The 14,510-nt window shown below is 40.5% G+C and overlaps 1 protein-coding gene across 1 annotated transcript in view; it reads left to right on the forward strand.

Moving 5' to 3' along the window:
• Positions 1–6,430: 6,430 nt before the first annotated feature.
• Positions 6,431–14,510, forward strand: part of MIER3 (MIER family member 3) — a 33,715-nt gene continuing 25,635 nt past the window's right edge. Inside the window, exons 1-3 of the mRNA XM_060635746.3 lie at positions 6,431–6,536; positions 7,981–8,005; positions 11,033–11,178. Coding sequence (XP_060491729.3) covers positions 6,528–6,536; positions 7,981–8,005; positions 11,033–11,178 — 180 coding nt within the window. The 5' untranslated portion in view covers positions 6,431–6,527. The remainder of the gene's footprint in view (positions 6,537–7,980; positions 8,006–11,032; positions 11,179–14,510) is intronic.

The raw sequence follows: 14,510 nt of genomic DNA on the forward strand, positions 1-14,510 counted from the left end.
CCACTTTCTATTAAAAATAAAAAGAAAGGCTAAATCCTGGACTGATTATTTTTAGCAGCACATACCTTTGTATATCATCAAATATATAAGAAAAGTTTGAACACAAATGAAATTAGTGGAGTATTTCTGATATTTTACTCATAATTCTTTATTTCCAAAGCAAATACCAAAGTTCAGTACACACACATGCACATTTGCCAAAGGATTACTGTGCTTTTTACCACATCCTTTGCAAAATAAATAACTTATCAATTTTAGCTACACATTACATTGAATGAAAACAAACTAAGTAATCAGGAACTGTCTATTGATTACTCTTGTTTTTATAACATGATAAAATGAATACATTCTATTAAATCTTACCTCATTTTAATCTTGAATTGCCTTTTAGTAATCTATTTTATAGCACATGGTTTGTAATTTATTTCTCAATGATTTTTAATATGCTTCAAAATAAGATTTAACATGCTCATTAGGATTGGCAGTGAAATTAGAAAGTGAAGTCAGATTTTCTTTGAAAGAAAGCAAATCTGACCTGGCAGTGTGGTTTGACAAAGGGGACAGTTTTTGCTGGTTGAGTTGTATGGCAAATATTTTCCACAATCTGAAAGGGCTGAATCTGAAGCTCCATGGTTTTGACAAAAATGTATTTAAAATGTGTGATAAGATGTAAGCGTCCAACTCTTGATTTTGGCTCAGGTAATGATCTCACGGTTCATGGGAACACAGATCCTGCTTGAGATTCTCCCTCTCCCTCTTTACTGCCCCTCCTCTGCTCAGGAGCGCACATGCTCTCTCTCTCAAAATAAATAAACTTTAAAAATGTGACCAATATAAATAAAAGAAAAGAAAAAGGTTTTATTTAAAAATACTATATTGGGGCGCCTGGGTGGCGCAGTCGGTTAAGCGTCCGACTTCAGCCAGGTCACGATCTCGCGGTCCGTGAGTTCGAGCCCCGCGTCAGGCTCTGGGCTGATGGCTCGGAGCCTGGAGCCTGTTTCAGATTCTGTGTCTCCCTCTCTCTCTGCCCCTCCCCCGTTCATGCTCTGTCTCTCTCTGTCCCAAAAATAAATTAAAAAAAAAAAAATACTATATTGACAAGAAAGTATTAAAATTAAGAATATGTCCATTTGCCCTCCCTTTTCTGAGGATGTTGGCTTAAATGTGTGCCTCTAAGAGAAAAAAATAACCAGTACAATCGTTCATTTGATAAGTTTTGGCAAAGTCTTTTTTTGGTATTCATCAAGATTGATGTGAATTATAGTGAAGGACCGTGAGGACTGGGTAACAAATCCTTTTGTTAAGTCAGGTAGCTTTTAATTATTTGCTTTCAACACAAGTGAAGATGATCAAAATAACAGTGTAAGATTATAAACAATAACGTTTGAAGGAAGATCACTACATGATATATTACTAAGGAGTTCAAAGAATTCAGTGATGGTTTAGCAACAAAACCCTATTGTGTGAATGTGGTTTCTCAGAGTTTACTTCCATACACATAAAGAATAAGAATGGAACTGATATTAAACTCATTCTCATTCTAGTGTTATATAAAATTTATCCACAGGTACAGGACCTAATTTTTTCAGGTCCCATCCATCTTATTAAGAGATTGATATCTAGTTCAATTTTGATTTTTGTTCAATAAGCTTTAATCAAAGTTTGTAATACATGTATATTGTTTTGATCGATTGGGAATTAATAATAATTGGACTGATAATGTAATCTAGAGGGAAATTATTAATTTTGAGTGTCAATTTATAGAGATCTTTTTGTTGCAGAAAAAGATAGTAGGGCATCACCAAAAGACTTTTGGGCTTAAACATATTACACTGGGATAAAGTTCTTTGGATGAAATAGAATGGGAATTTGAGATCAGAGAGAAAAAGAAATCATAAAATTTCCTACTGTTAAAGAAGAAACATATTCTTTATTTATAAAAAAAAGAATGATGGACATATCAAATTGCTGTGGTATTTAGATTCCATTGCATGCATTTTAAAGTGTTAAATGAAGGCTTTCTTTTTAAAGGGCCACCATTACAATATTTTGGGAAGTATATCCTTTGCAACTCTTTAAACTTATAATGGAAAAATTAGATGTCAGCTTGGATATGTGGAAAGGGGTATAGGTATTCACAATTCTTTTGAGAAGATCCCTTAAATTTAAAGTTACTGAGTTTGAAGATCTAATTGTGTCACCTTACAAAGGTGTGTTAGCCTGATGCATCTATCATATTTTCTTTAATTTTTTTTAATGTTTATTTTTGAGAGAGCGTGGGGATGGGCAGAGAGAGAGAGGGAGACAGAGAACCTGAAGCAGGCTCTGCACTGACAGCAGAGAGCCTGATGTGGGGCTTGAACCCACCAACCGTGAGATCATGACCTGAGCCAAAGTCAGGCACTTAACCAACTGAGCCACCTGGGTGCCCCAAATCTATCATATTTGAAGGATGGCCGTAACTCATGGGTCAGATAGATAGATTCTCATGTCTGTGGACCAGATTTTCTTCTTCTTTGTAATGAACTGAGGATTCACTGTCTTTTTTCATCTCTGTGAATGTTCTTTTCTTTTTTTCTGAAGACCATCCCCCTTCTGTTAACAGTGTTTTGTTTAGGCAAAACTTATAATGAGTTAGTCTTCTCAGAGACTAGTCATTCATTCCAACAAAAAATATTTGAGTATCTCTCTCAGGAGAAGAGGATATATTTACAAAAAAATGCAAGTAGTTCAATCCGATGGAGAACTGAATTGCTGACATTACAGTCTTATCTGAAGCCATATTGAGAACTAATACTAATTGGATGTTCTACTTTAGGGTCTGCAAACTGGAATTTCACACCATGATTTACTTAATGTGATATATTTGGCCTACACTGTGTTTAAAAATTTAATTAGTTGGCAAGTTTAAAAAAACAGATTTCACATAAAAATCCAACTTTCTAGTTGTTTTTGGAAAATTCAAATGTCTGGAAGCACTGGGCCTACATTCTTACAATGCAAAGGCCAGTCTGAGACTAAGTTAGTGGCTGCCCCTTTTAGGCAGGGTTATTATCTCTTGGTTTGCTATGGCCCCCACTTTTGTCTTCATATTAGCCTACTTTACCTATTCATCATACCTGCCTGACTACCATAGACTTTAACACTGGATAGCCTATTATTTTCCCTTGGGTTAGATGGAATCTGTAGAAAGCTAAAAATTTGCATTGCATTACTGTCTTCCCATTAAAACTGCTTTTGGTAGGTTATATACCCATAATGTACCCTCAACTTTCATGGATGGTCACTAAAAGAAACAGTGTTGTAAAACAAGCTAGTGAATTTGAAGAGGTGGTAAAGGGTATTTCCCTCTACATTACTATGTTGCTGTGTAGTGCAGGCAAGACATTTCTTTTAAAGTTCTGAAAAGCTTTGTTGCCATTGAAGAATTTGTGTATTTCTCCTCCAAGACAATGAGAATCAAGCAACTGATAGCCATTATTTATTTGCTTTGTCTCCAGAAAGCTGCAAACCATATCTATGGTTTAACTTTCATATTGTATTACATCTCATTACTTGAATATTCTTGTTTTGTAACTTTTTCTCTGGTGTTGACCTCCTAGTGCATTTTGTTTTACTGGTCTTTTTTTATATTTACATTTTCTTTTTTTTATGTATTTATTGTAAAACATCTCAAAGCACACATTTATAAAGTATTCTTGATTTATCTCATTTCTAAAGATGGCTAGAGCATCTATTACATTTTGGTTCTCTTTAGAGGGTTACCATCGTTTTAGTTTTGAGTCTTCTTGCTCTTGGTCCCATCCACCACATACAAGAATTATTCAGTTACAAGGACTGAAATACCGGAGAGACAAGGACTTTTATGGTGATCCTGTATTGCCTAGTGTCCAGCATAGGACTTGTTCTCTATATAATGCCACCTGTTGTGTAGTGACAGGATAATAAAAACAACAGTAAAATATAATTTTTTATTCCATTCCCTGGAACAGGGGACTTTATATCTATACCAACTCCTGGAAGTCTTGTCATCAAAGAGAATGAAAGATCCATGTACATAAGTAGACTTTACACACTTTATCATAAAAGGAATGTGTTATGTAAGACTGGGCAGTAAACTTTTTCTCTAGTGATTGGAAGGTGAGAAAGTAGCTCTGCTTCCTTAAACTGCAAATTTATTTAGTTTCACTATTTTTCTGTGAATCCTTATTTAATACGTGGCAAAGGCTACATAAACAGTGTACTCTGATGGAGAGAATATAAGCAGTCAAAATTATAAATGCCTATATGTAATCTTTGCAGTTTAATGAAAAAAGAATTTGCAGACGCTCTACTAAGTTCATCCGAGTACATGAGTCTCTGTATTTCTCAGACATGGCAAAATGGAACCTAAGACCACAGGTAGTTTGGATTAGCCAAATTTTGCTATGAAGAAAACGTTTCTCCTAGTGTTAAGTACAAGGCAGGTTGTTGGAGACACTTCATGATTCAGATCCCTGACCTAGTCTATGGGGGCTCATGCTGTGGTCAAGCAGATCAGGGCACTGTTTAATGGCTCTGTCCACAGGGCGTGCTTGCTGCAACATTTCTGAAGTTAATCACCTGCACTCAATTTCAAGCAACTTTTTTTTTTTTTTTTTTTTTTTTTTTTTTTACTTTGAAAACTCTAAACACCTCATTGGGGACAGCACATACAACGTGTGCCAAGCCTCTGGTTTCAAAGTTCAGCTTTGACTGGACAAAAGGTCGAAAGATATCTTTCACAGCAGGGAAAGTGTAATTTTCCATGTCTTTATGATGTTTTGAAATGGTTGAAGTGATTTTTCCCTAAAATTTCCATAAATAAATAACTTTTGCCAGGGGAGTAACTTTAATTCTAAGATGCCTTGGCAAAAATGTTAAAAGTAACCCTTTGCTCTCCTATCCATAATCATATCTTCAGCTTCATCGTCCGTGTATTCTCTTGGAGGGGAGAATCAAAGGTGATCCCAGCATAAAAGCAAACCTGTCATGTTTGGACTAAAAGTATGGCAAGTTTTAGAATTCAAAAAAGGCTCTCAATTTCTTAGCAAAAACCTCAACTCTATCATTTAATACTACATGTTTTAGCAACAACTGGGAGAAGAGCTCTATGTCTGAGATCACTCTCCTGTGCATGTCTCTCTGTGGGTGTCCTGCCATACTTTTGATTGTATTTATATCTGACTTACCCATGGATGTGCCAAAATTTTCTCTTCCACATTCTAAACTTTCTTTTCCATATGTATTGTTATTTCTTGCTTCCTGCTTTAAGACAATGGTGTGCCAAGGCAACTTGGCATGATGGCTTGAAGCTTGCAGGATTTACCTCTGTGGGCTACCCATGAACTGTTAATGAATATTTCTGTGTACTTTGCTTAAAGTTGTTCAGGTGGATATGAATCTGCCAGGAGTTAGATTTACCTCTTCCAATGAAGAGGAAGGCACGTGCAGGAGTATGTGTATCTGTTAAGCCTTGTCCTCCCTTCTCCATCCATCCACTTGCCCACAGGACTAGTTTTCTTTTTGACCTAGTTTTCATTTTAAGCAAATGTTTGGCTTTCTGGGATGGAGGTAGAATTTTTGAGACCCGACTCAGGGCCTTGATTCTACTATTTTCGCTTTTCCACTGTTCTATCAAGTGTGTGCCCTGGACTATTTGGTGACTCAAAACCTCTTAAGATCTAATTTTTGGGGGTACGTGCACAGTTTATATTTTGAGTGTCTTCTCTGAATTGTGCAAGTCTACTCATCATTCTTTGCCTTTTTGATCTTTTGCCTGTTCTGTTATTGTCACTACCTTCCAAAGCCTGTCTGGCAAACGATCACTTCCATCGTCCACTCCACGAGCCAGTGCATGTTGACCTGTATCCCCCATTTCTCAGGTCTCTTCGGGAAAACCGCAAGGTGCCCGGTTGCCGCCTCCCATTCTGGACTGACCCTGCCGTCCATCAGTCACTTCTCCCATTTCCCGGGGTTTTCTCGTGTCCATCAGTCTACTCCATCGGTCACCTTCTTTCTTTTTACTTAGGGAAGTCTGTCGAGTTGTCCCTCCACGTCTCCTGCCGGCCTCCCCCAACGTCCTACCGGACTAGAGTGTCGGTCAGTCGGTCGATTCTCCGCTGCCCCGGCCAGCTCTTCGGCCTCGGCTGCCTGGACGTGGGTCTGTCCCACGCCCGAGTTTCCATCCGTCCCCCACTTGCCTACAATTCGGCAGGAACTTTACTCCGACCAAGAAGGGGAGGGCGGGCGAGCGCGGGTGTGCAGCGGCCCGTCCGCAGCAAGCGCGGGGTGCGGCGTGGGGCGCCGGGCGGCGCCGGGCGGGGTGGGCGTGCGAGCGGGCCGGGGGCGTCGCGGGCCGCCCTGCCCTATAAGGGGCCGAGCCGCCTCCGCCGCCGGGCGGGTGCCGGGCGGACCGCGGCGGCGGCGGCGGCGGCGGCTGCGATTGGCTCAGGCGCCCCATCCGGGGACTGGGCTCGGCGCTGCTCGTTCGCCCTAAAGGTACCAATATGGCGGAGGTGAGCAGGGAAACCGGGCAGGAGCGGCCGGGCTAGCGCGGGCGCCCGGCGGTCCCCCGCGGCCCCGGAGACGGCCTGGGGGATCCGGGGCCCTTCCCCCGGCCCAACGTGGGGGCGGCGCGGCGGTGCGGGGGCCACGGGGCGGCAACGGGCCATGGCGGGGCCGGCCGGGGGGCGGGAGCGGGCGCGGGAGCGGTCTCCCTCCGGGACTAGGCCGCGGCGGCTCCGGCCCCGACCCGGCCGGGCGACGGGGCCGGACGGGAGGTGGCGACCGGCGGCAGCGAGCCCTGGCCTGGGGACAGCGCCGTGCCGTGCCCCCCCAGGCAGCTGACGCGGGCCGCCGGAGCCTCGGCGCCGCTTTCTAGGGCCAGAGTGGGTGGAAACCGGCCGAGCCCCCCCCCCCCCTCCCCATCCGCGGCCGGATTGCAAAGCGGGGAGCGGGCTGCGCCACTGTCCTGCGGGAGGAGTGCTCTGTGCCCCCGGCCCAGCGGGTCAGGGCTGCGGCGCCAAGGAACCTCACGCTCCACTTTGCTCCGAGCTCGGAGGCAAGCGGGATGCGCGGCCGCGGGGCTTCGCGGGAGGCGAGCGGGACTCCTCGCCCCGCAGCCCTGGAGGTGCGGGAGCCCCTGGGTGTGAGGTGGCTGTCCAAGACTCTCGACGTTTTTTCCTGGGGCTCTCGGTAGCCCCACTTTCTTCTGGCCTGGAGGAAGGAGGCAGGGCGAGCAAACCTGCCCTGGTCATGTCCCCCGGGACTGGTGAGCTGGGGGGAGGGGGTAGCGCATCAGGAGCCCCTTGGACTGGAGCTCGCTGGGGCGAGGGGCTCTATGGATGGCCTAAACACCCTGGAGGGAACTAGCATCTCTGGGACTGAGGGGCCGCGTTTCCAGTTTTGGGAGAGAGAATGGGAGGCTTGCGCTTTGGTTTGGGGGCGAGTGTCCTGTTTCGAGCTGGCCTACGCTCGGGTTAGAGGACAGCCTCAGAATTGGGGCTCCCGGGCCCCAGGGGGTAGACTAGGTGCTCCGAGGGCGATTCCCTTCCAGGAAACGGTGTTGCTTTGCGAGGTGGTGTTTGGTTCCGTGGGGAGCCAGGTGGGATTTGGGAGACCCCGAGATGTCGGAGACGGGACTGCGAGGCAACGGCTCTGGGTTTTGCTTCTTCGCTTTGTAACTTGCTGAGCTCCAAAGGACGGTTTGGGGGCTTGGAGTTGCCTGTTACTCTGGGCTTCGTCCCGGGTCTGCGAGTTTGCACACTGGGGACTCCGGGAGGAAGGCGAGGCAGCCAAGAGGGGCCCGAAAGGGGCTGGGAGCGATTGGAGCGAAGCTACGTCTTGTACTTTTGGCAGCTGCGGAGGAGCGCTGGGCTCCGCCTCCTCTGCGCCCTGTTGCCGGCGCTGCCTCTTCCCCGGGCTGCGCGATCTAACCTCACGTTTTCTTCTCTCTCCTAGGCTTCTTTTGGAAGTTCGAGCCCAGGTTTGTCCTATTTTCTTACCTCTTCAGTGGCTCCCACAGGGTAATGGGGGGCTCAGATCTATTGCTACAGGTTTTCCCACAAAAATTTGTCCTGCGAGTTTTTCATCACTTTGGTAATTGAGTTGTTCGAGGAAGGAACTGTTACACTTCTCTTTTTTTTTCTTGCATGTTGAAAAAATAACTTGTTACAAAGCTGCTAACTGACAGGTGTTCTTTTTAAGTACTATGTCTTTAATTTTCACATGTCTTTTTTTGTCCAAGCCCAAAACAGTTAATCCCAAATCAACTTTCCACTAACTTTTGCAATTTAGTGTAGATAATAATTTTTTCCCCGAGAAACCGACTCTTTAATTTGTCGAAACTTTGGGATTACTTATATGGATTATTAACCATGACTCCCTATCTCCCCTTATTTTCTCTTCTAAATTTTTCATAATTGAGAAATGTCTATGGGCTCTATTAAAATTGGAATATGAGAGTTAGGTAAAGCTACCTTAAAAGAAACATAGAATTTCCAAGTTTGACACAGAAAAGTGCTAATACAGAATTTTTGAGGTCAGAGGACCCTAGATCATCTAGTACAGTGTTTAACCTTTTTGGAATCAGAAACTTCTGTCAGGATATGATGACAGCAAGAGATGGTCTCCAGAAGTCTGCACATATGCATAATTGCATACATTTTGGGGCTTTTGGAGCCCCTGAATCCCATCAGGGAGAGGACAGCTTTGTTTAATTTCTCACCCCCTTTCCAGCCCCATTTTGGCTGCCTCTTTCTCCTCTAATAGTCTCCAGGAAAAGTACCTCTGAACTACGCCAACTCTCTTATTTTACACTTGAGAAGACTTTTAAATAACTCCATTGAGAGTCACCTAGTTAATAGAGCCTGGAAAAGTTCAGAAATCTTCCCTTACAACATGTTGCCTTAGAGTGAAGAGCCCGTTTCCTTGTGTATTATTTTGTACAATATTTAGGTGTCTTTTAAGGTCTCACTTCATTATCATTGAAAGTATAAAACAATTGGTCACCGAGTAGAAGAAATTTGTGGTTGTTTTTAAAATAGCTATCTATGTTTTTACGTTTAAAAATTGTTTTAAAAAGTTTTTCTAATTTTGAGACAAGCATTTCTTTGTCATAACTGATTTCAGGAAGGAATATTTATATACATGATGCCAAACATCTGGATGATAATGGAATTTTTCCATTTTGCATCACTGTCTGCCTTTAAGAAGTTGCAATCTAAATAGCAAGAAGATTGTGTAGTTTTGGTGTTTAAACAAACTTTTATAACCTGTTTTTAATCATTTATCCAATTTTAAAGATTTTAAAGCTTAGAAGAGACTCTTGTCATCTAAGCCAGCACTATGCATTTTACAAATGAAAAACTGGACTCGGCCCAGAAAGTTGAAATGACTTGCCTCAGGTCCTCAGCAAGCCAGGGACAAAGCCTAGAGTAGACCTCAGGCCATTTGCTTTCTGGCCCTTATTGAATACCTTCTAGTTTAAGAAGGAAGAGTGCTGTGACAAGTAATATGGGGATTACAAAAGAGGACAGAGCTGTGCCTGAAAGAGGTGGAAAAGTTACCATCTATTTCATCCCTGACCTTAGTAATATTACAGAGGTTTCCAGGAATTCCTCAAAATAGAAAATTCGTAATGGTGGATGTTCTGCTTTTGAGCTCTTTAATAAATATTCATCTTTCTGCTTAAAATTAAGCTCTGTACTTAAAATCTGTACTTCGACAGGTTTTAAAATGCACAGATAATCTTTTAACATTAAAAACATAACATCATATAATGAATGTAAGCTTCCTAAAGAATTAAGTGCCATAGAAATTGTGTTATTTTTAGAACTGATGATTACAGTTCTTCAAACTCAGAATCAAAATCACTGAATTATGTCTGTGGTTTTTTTTCATAGTGAAAAATCTTTGGTGTTGTTCAGAGTTTTGGTAATGATTTCACACTGTCCTTAAATGTTTGAAATTTAAAATGTTAAATAGCTTGACTAAAAACAGACCAAACTTTTTATGTTGAATCTGCTTCCTTCCACTTCTCTTTTCCTCTACCCAAAGATTGTGGTACTTCTTTCCTTCTATGCTCTGAGAGTCACTGGTCTGATTGAATTAGATATGAGAGTAAAATGGAGAAAATTCCAGTTTTCATAAATTTGGTTTCATTTTCTTGGGATTGCGGATCTTATTCATTTCTCAACTTGGTTTTAAGAGTATCCTGTTGACTTCATATTTGCTATTAAAAAGCATTACAATTTTATAAACAAATATGAATTGGCCAAAACAGCTTGCAACTGGGTACATCTCCCAGAAACTTTTAGATGTGATTTTCTGTTATTTCCTTCACATACCCTTAAAAACTAATTATTAGTAGTCCAAAGAAAAGTGTGCTCTTACAGTTTAATGACTGTCTGGTTAATGCTGGGGAGCTTGAAATACAGTGTGGACATGAAAAGTGACAGTAGTTTTAGAGATTGATTTGCTGTATAGCTGCTTCAAAAAAACTTTTATTTGTTCTGGGAACCAGATTTCTATTGTTCCTATTGTTTTGTATCTTTGAGGGTTATAATTAGGCAGAATTTATATTCTCTTTGCCTGAAGTGTTGAGCTTTAGTGTCTAATAGATTTCTTGTGAAATCTTCTATTCATAGTCCTTGTAACATTTTTCTTTTGCTTTTAGACAAATGTATTAAACTGATAAACAGGTTCAACTTTTCTCTTAGATCATTTTTTAAGGACTGCTCCATTTAAATCACTTTGCTACTATTATAAGTTGTGTTCTCATGGACTAGACTTCTTATTAAAGTGTTGTTAAATTACTCTGCCTTGTTCTTTTGCTGATTTAGATATCTTTTCAGAACTGTATGGTCTTTATAACCTGTTGAGTGTATATAGTAAATGCATTTAATAAACCTTACACATAAACATTAAAAGGGACTGGCAGAAGAACACAAATTATTTTCTTTTGTAAGTAGCATTGTGAATGTGTAAAGTGATGTAGTTTGTTTCATTCCAGTTGGGTCTTTGTCTTCTGAGGATCATGATTTTGACCCCACTGCTGAGATGTTGGTCCATGACTATGATGATGAAAGAACTCTTGAAGAAGAGGAAATGATGGATGAGGGTAAAAACTTCAGTTCTGAAATTGAAGACTTAGAAAAGGTAAAGGATTTTACTTTCATATCTTAATAACATAAAGATTTTGAAACTGTACTATAAATTATTTTACAGTCTATCTGAAATAAAATTAGGTTCAGCATCCTTGTTTTTGACCTAACTTTTAAAGATTTTCACGGATTTTCTCATTATTTTGAGGGAAAGTCTAATAAATGAGTAAATTCTCATTTAATTTTTCAAAATTGTTTTATATGTCTTAATCTAGTTTTTAAGTTCTTGAAGCACAGTAAAATACGTACATCTGGTCACCTCACAGATGAGAACATTGGGATATAGAGAACTTTCAGCTCTAAACTTGGTTCTGAGTCCTAGCCCAGCCCAGTGCATTATACCACACTATTCTACTTAGGGTCACACTTGAGTTTAACTAAACACTGCAGTAGATACAGGGAGAAGTACTATAGGAACATTGAAAGATAAAAAGTTTTAATTCTATTTTTAAATGTAATAATGTCCCATTTTTCTACCCTTTTTAGTCATCTTTTTAAAAGTTGGCAAGAATAAATGTAGTTTATAACTCTTTAAATCCCAAATCAGTATAATTTGAACTGAACTGGATTTTAAACAAGTATTTATACCTGGACTGCAGAGAGAGGTCTCCATAGAGGTCACTTGAAAAAAATAGGATTATGCTTACTAAAAGTTAACCTTATCTCTAATCAGACCAGAATAACAAATGCTTTCAGGAATAATATTGAATAATAATAATCCTTTGAATTTTCATACTTCTTTTTCTTGAAGAAGACAAGACCCTTTCTTAAATAATCTCTTCTGCTATCTTTGTGAGACAGAGATGAGCTCTTATTGCATTTCTCCCTTTGCATTAATATACAGGGAAACTGAAGGCATTCTTCAGGGTCTTGACCCTAGGCTTACTCTGGTGGACCTGAAAATTTCTAAACGTGTTCATTTACTTGGCAGAGTAATTCAACTCAATTGTTATTAGATTTAATCATTAAACCCCCACCAACTTATAGCCAAACAGATTTGGGAATATAAAGATAAAATGGTTGTGAAATACTTAAGAAGAAAAGTTTTGCATATTGCTCCTTTCAGGGGTGATAATAAAATGTTGCCTTTTGATTAAAAAAAAGGTGCCCAGAAGTCTCGAGCTCTGCCTTGGCTTTTTGCAGGCAGTTGCTTCCTACCTCTTATGAATGGGTCTAGAATAACAGAATTCAGCTACTGTTATCATTAAGTCAGGACTGTGGTAGGCTCTGGGAATGCAAAAATGAGCAATTTGACAGTGTCCCTGAACTCAAGCAGCTTACAGTTTAATGTGGAGTGACAAAGGGGAACAAAGAATTTTAATATGATATGCTAAGAACTATGGAGATAGACAGGCGCCTGGGTGGCTCAGTTGGTTAAGCATTTGACTTTTGATTTCCACTTAGGTGACGATCTCGTGGTTTGTGAGTTTGAGCCCCATGTCAGGTTCTGGATGACTGTGCAGAGCCTGCTTGGGATTCTGTGTTTCCCTGTCTGTCTCTGCCCCTCCCCTTCCCGTGCTCGCTCTCTCTCTCTCTCTCTCTCTCTCAAAAATAAGTAAATATTAAAAAAAAAAACAAAGACCAAAAAACTATGGAGGTAATAAGCAGTGAGAGCTGTGGAAGAATGTGTATAGTAAATGGTGTTTAGCCTAATGTGGAAGTTCATGGAATGCTTGTTAGAATAGAGAGTTCTCTCTTGTACAGTTTTAAGTGAAGACACCGGTTTGGGCCTGTGGCAAAAGTTTCGTAATGTGTCTTCCTTGTTTATGTGTTGTTAAACATGGGAAGACAGCATAGTTAACACCATGACATAGGAAAATGGTATAAATGAATTGGACTGCATTTTAGACATGCAAATAGTCTTTTTGTCAGTAAAGTAGTAAGAATTTAAAATTTCATTTAATGTGACAACTCAGTTACTACTTGAGTGTGAGTAATCTGGTAGAGATTTATATGGGCTCTTAAGATTTTGTTTTTCAGATTTGTAGGTTTTATTCTTCTAGAGATTGTAGTAATAGCTGCTTTGATCTGTGTTTAGTGGGTTTTAAAAGGACATTGGGGAAGATATGGAGAAATAATGAACAGCAAAGAATTACGGAGCTATTCACAAAAATACCTAGTCCTTTTCCTATGATTTTCATTTTGTTTAATAAACACTGGTAATTAAGTTTTTTGCTTTGTAATGATACCTGTCACTGAATTTGTAGATTGAGAAAAATTATAGGTCTTTAGATATTTCAACTTCTTTCTACTTGGACAGTTTGGCTTCTTGGTATTCTATCACATTCTTAGAAATTGGGACAGAAAAAAAAAGAAATTGGGACAGAAAGATAAAGGTTATCTTTAATTTATTTTTTTATTAAAACTTTTTTTAATGTTTATTTTTGAGAGAGAGAGAGAGAGACAGAACACAGGTGGTGGAGGGGTAGAGAGAGAGAGGGAGACACAGAGTCCATTGCACGCTCCAGGCTCTGAGCTGTCAGCACTGAGCCGGATTCAGGGCTCAAGCCCACAGACCACAAGATCATGACCTCAACTGAAGTCAGACACTTAACTGACTGAGCCACCCATGCGCCCTGATACAGGTGATCTTGAAACAGCTTCTAGTGAAGACCAAAGAACTGTGTCTCCATCTAGAAGCCTAATCTTCTCTCATTGAACAATGGATAAGAGGAGCTATTTCTTTTTTTTTTTTTTTTTTAATTTTTTTAATGTTTTTATTTATATTAGAGAGAGAGAGTTTGCGTGAGTGAGGGAGGGGCAGAGAGTCAGAGACAGAACTGAAGCAGGCTTCAGGCTCTGAGCCATCAGCACAGAGCCTGACTCGGGGCTCGAACCCACAAACTGTGAGATCATGACCTGACCTGAAGTCAGACGCCCAACCAACTGAGCCACCCAGGTGCCCCAAGAGGAGCTATTTCTAAGAGTGACTGACTGCCCAGTTTCTCTGAACTATAATTCTTATGTGTAGTAAAGCATAACTATGTAAATGTGGTCCCTGTTCTTTATTGATGTTTAATGAAACATGAAAATGAATAAAAGAAACAGTAGATAGAGATACCAGTGTAAAGAGTAAAGATTATTTTTAGAAGAAATTTAAAATTATTTCTATATCATTTAATGTATTTTATTAGTCTTTTATTATTGGAACATTGTTTTAGCTATTATTACATGTTCACAGTCTTAGGGGCTTGATGTTAATGTTTGTTTTTAAAAATTACAGTAAGGGGCGCCTGGGTGGCTCAGCTGGTTAAGCATCCAACTCTGGATTTTGGTTCAGGTTATGATCTCACAGTTCGTGAGTTCAAGCCCCACATCAGGCTCCAC

This window comes from Panthera onca, chromosome A1, assembly GCF_046562875.1.
Source record: "Panthera onca isolate mPanOnc1 chromosome A1, mPanOnc1 haplotype 2, whole genome shotgun sequence".
Lineage (NCBI taxonomy): Eukaryota > Metazoa > Chordata > Mammalia > Carnivora > Felidae > Panthera > Panthera onca.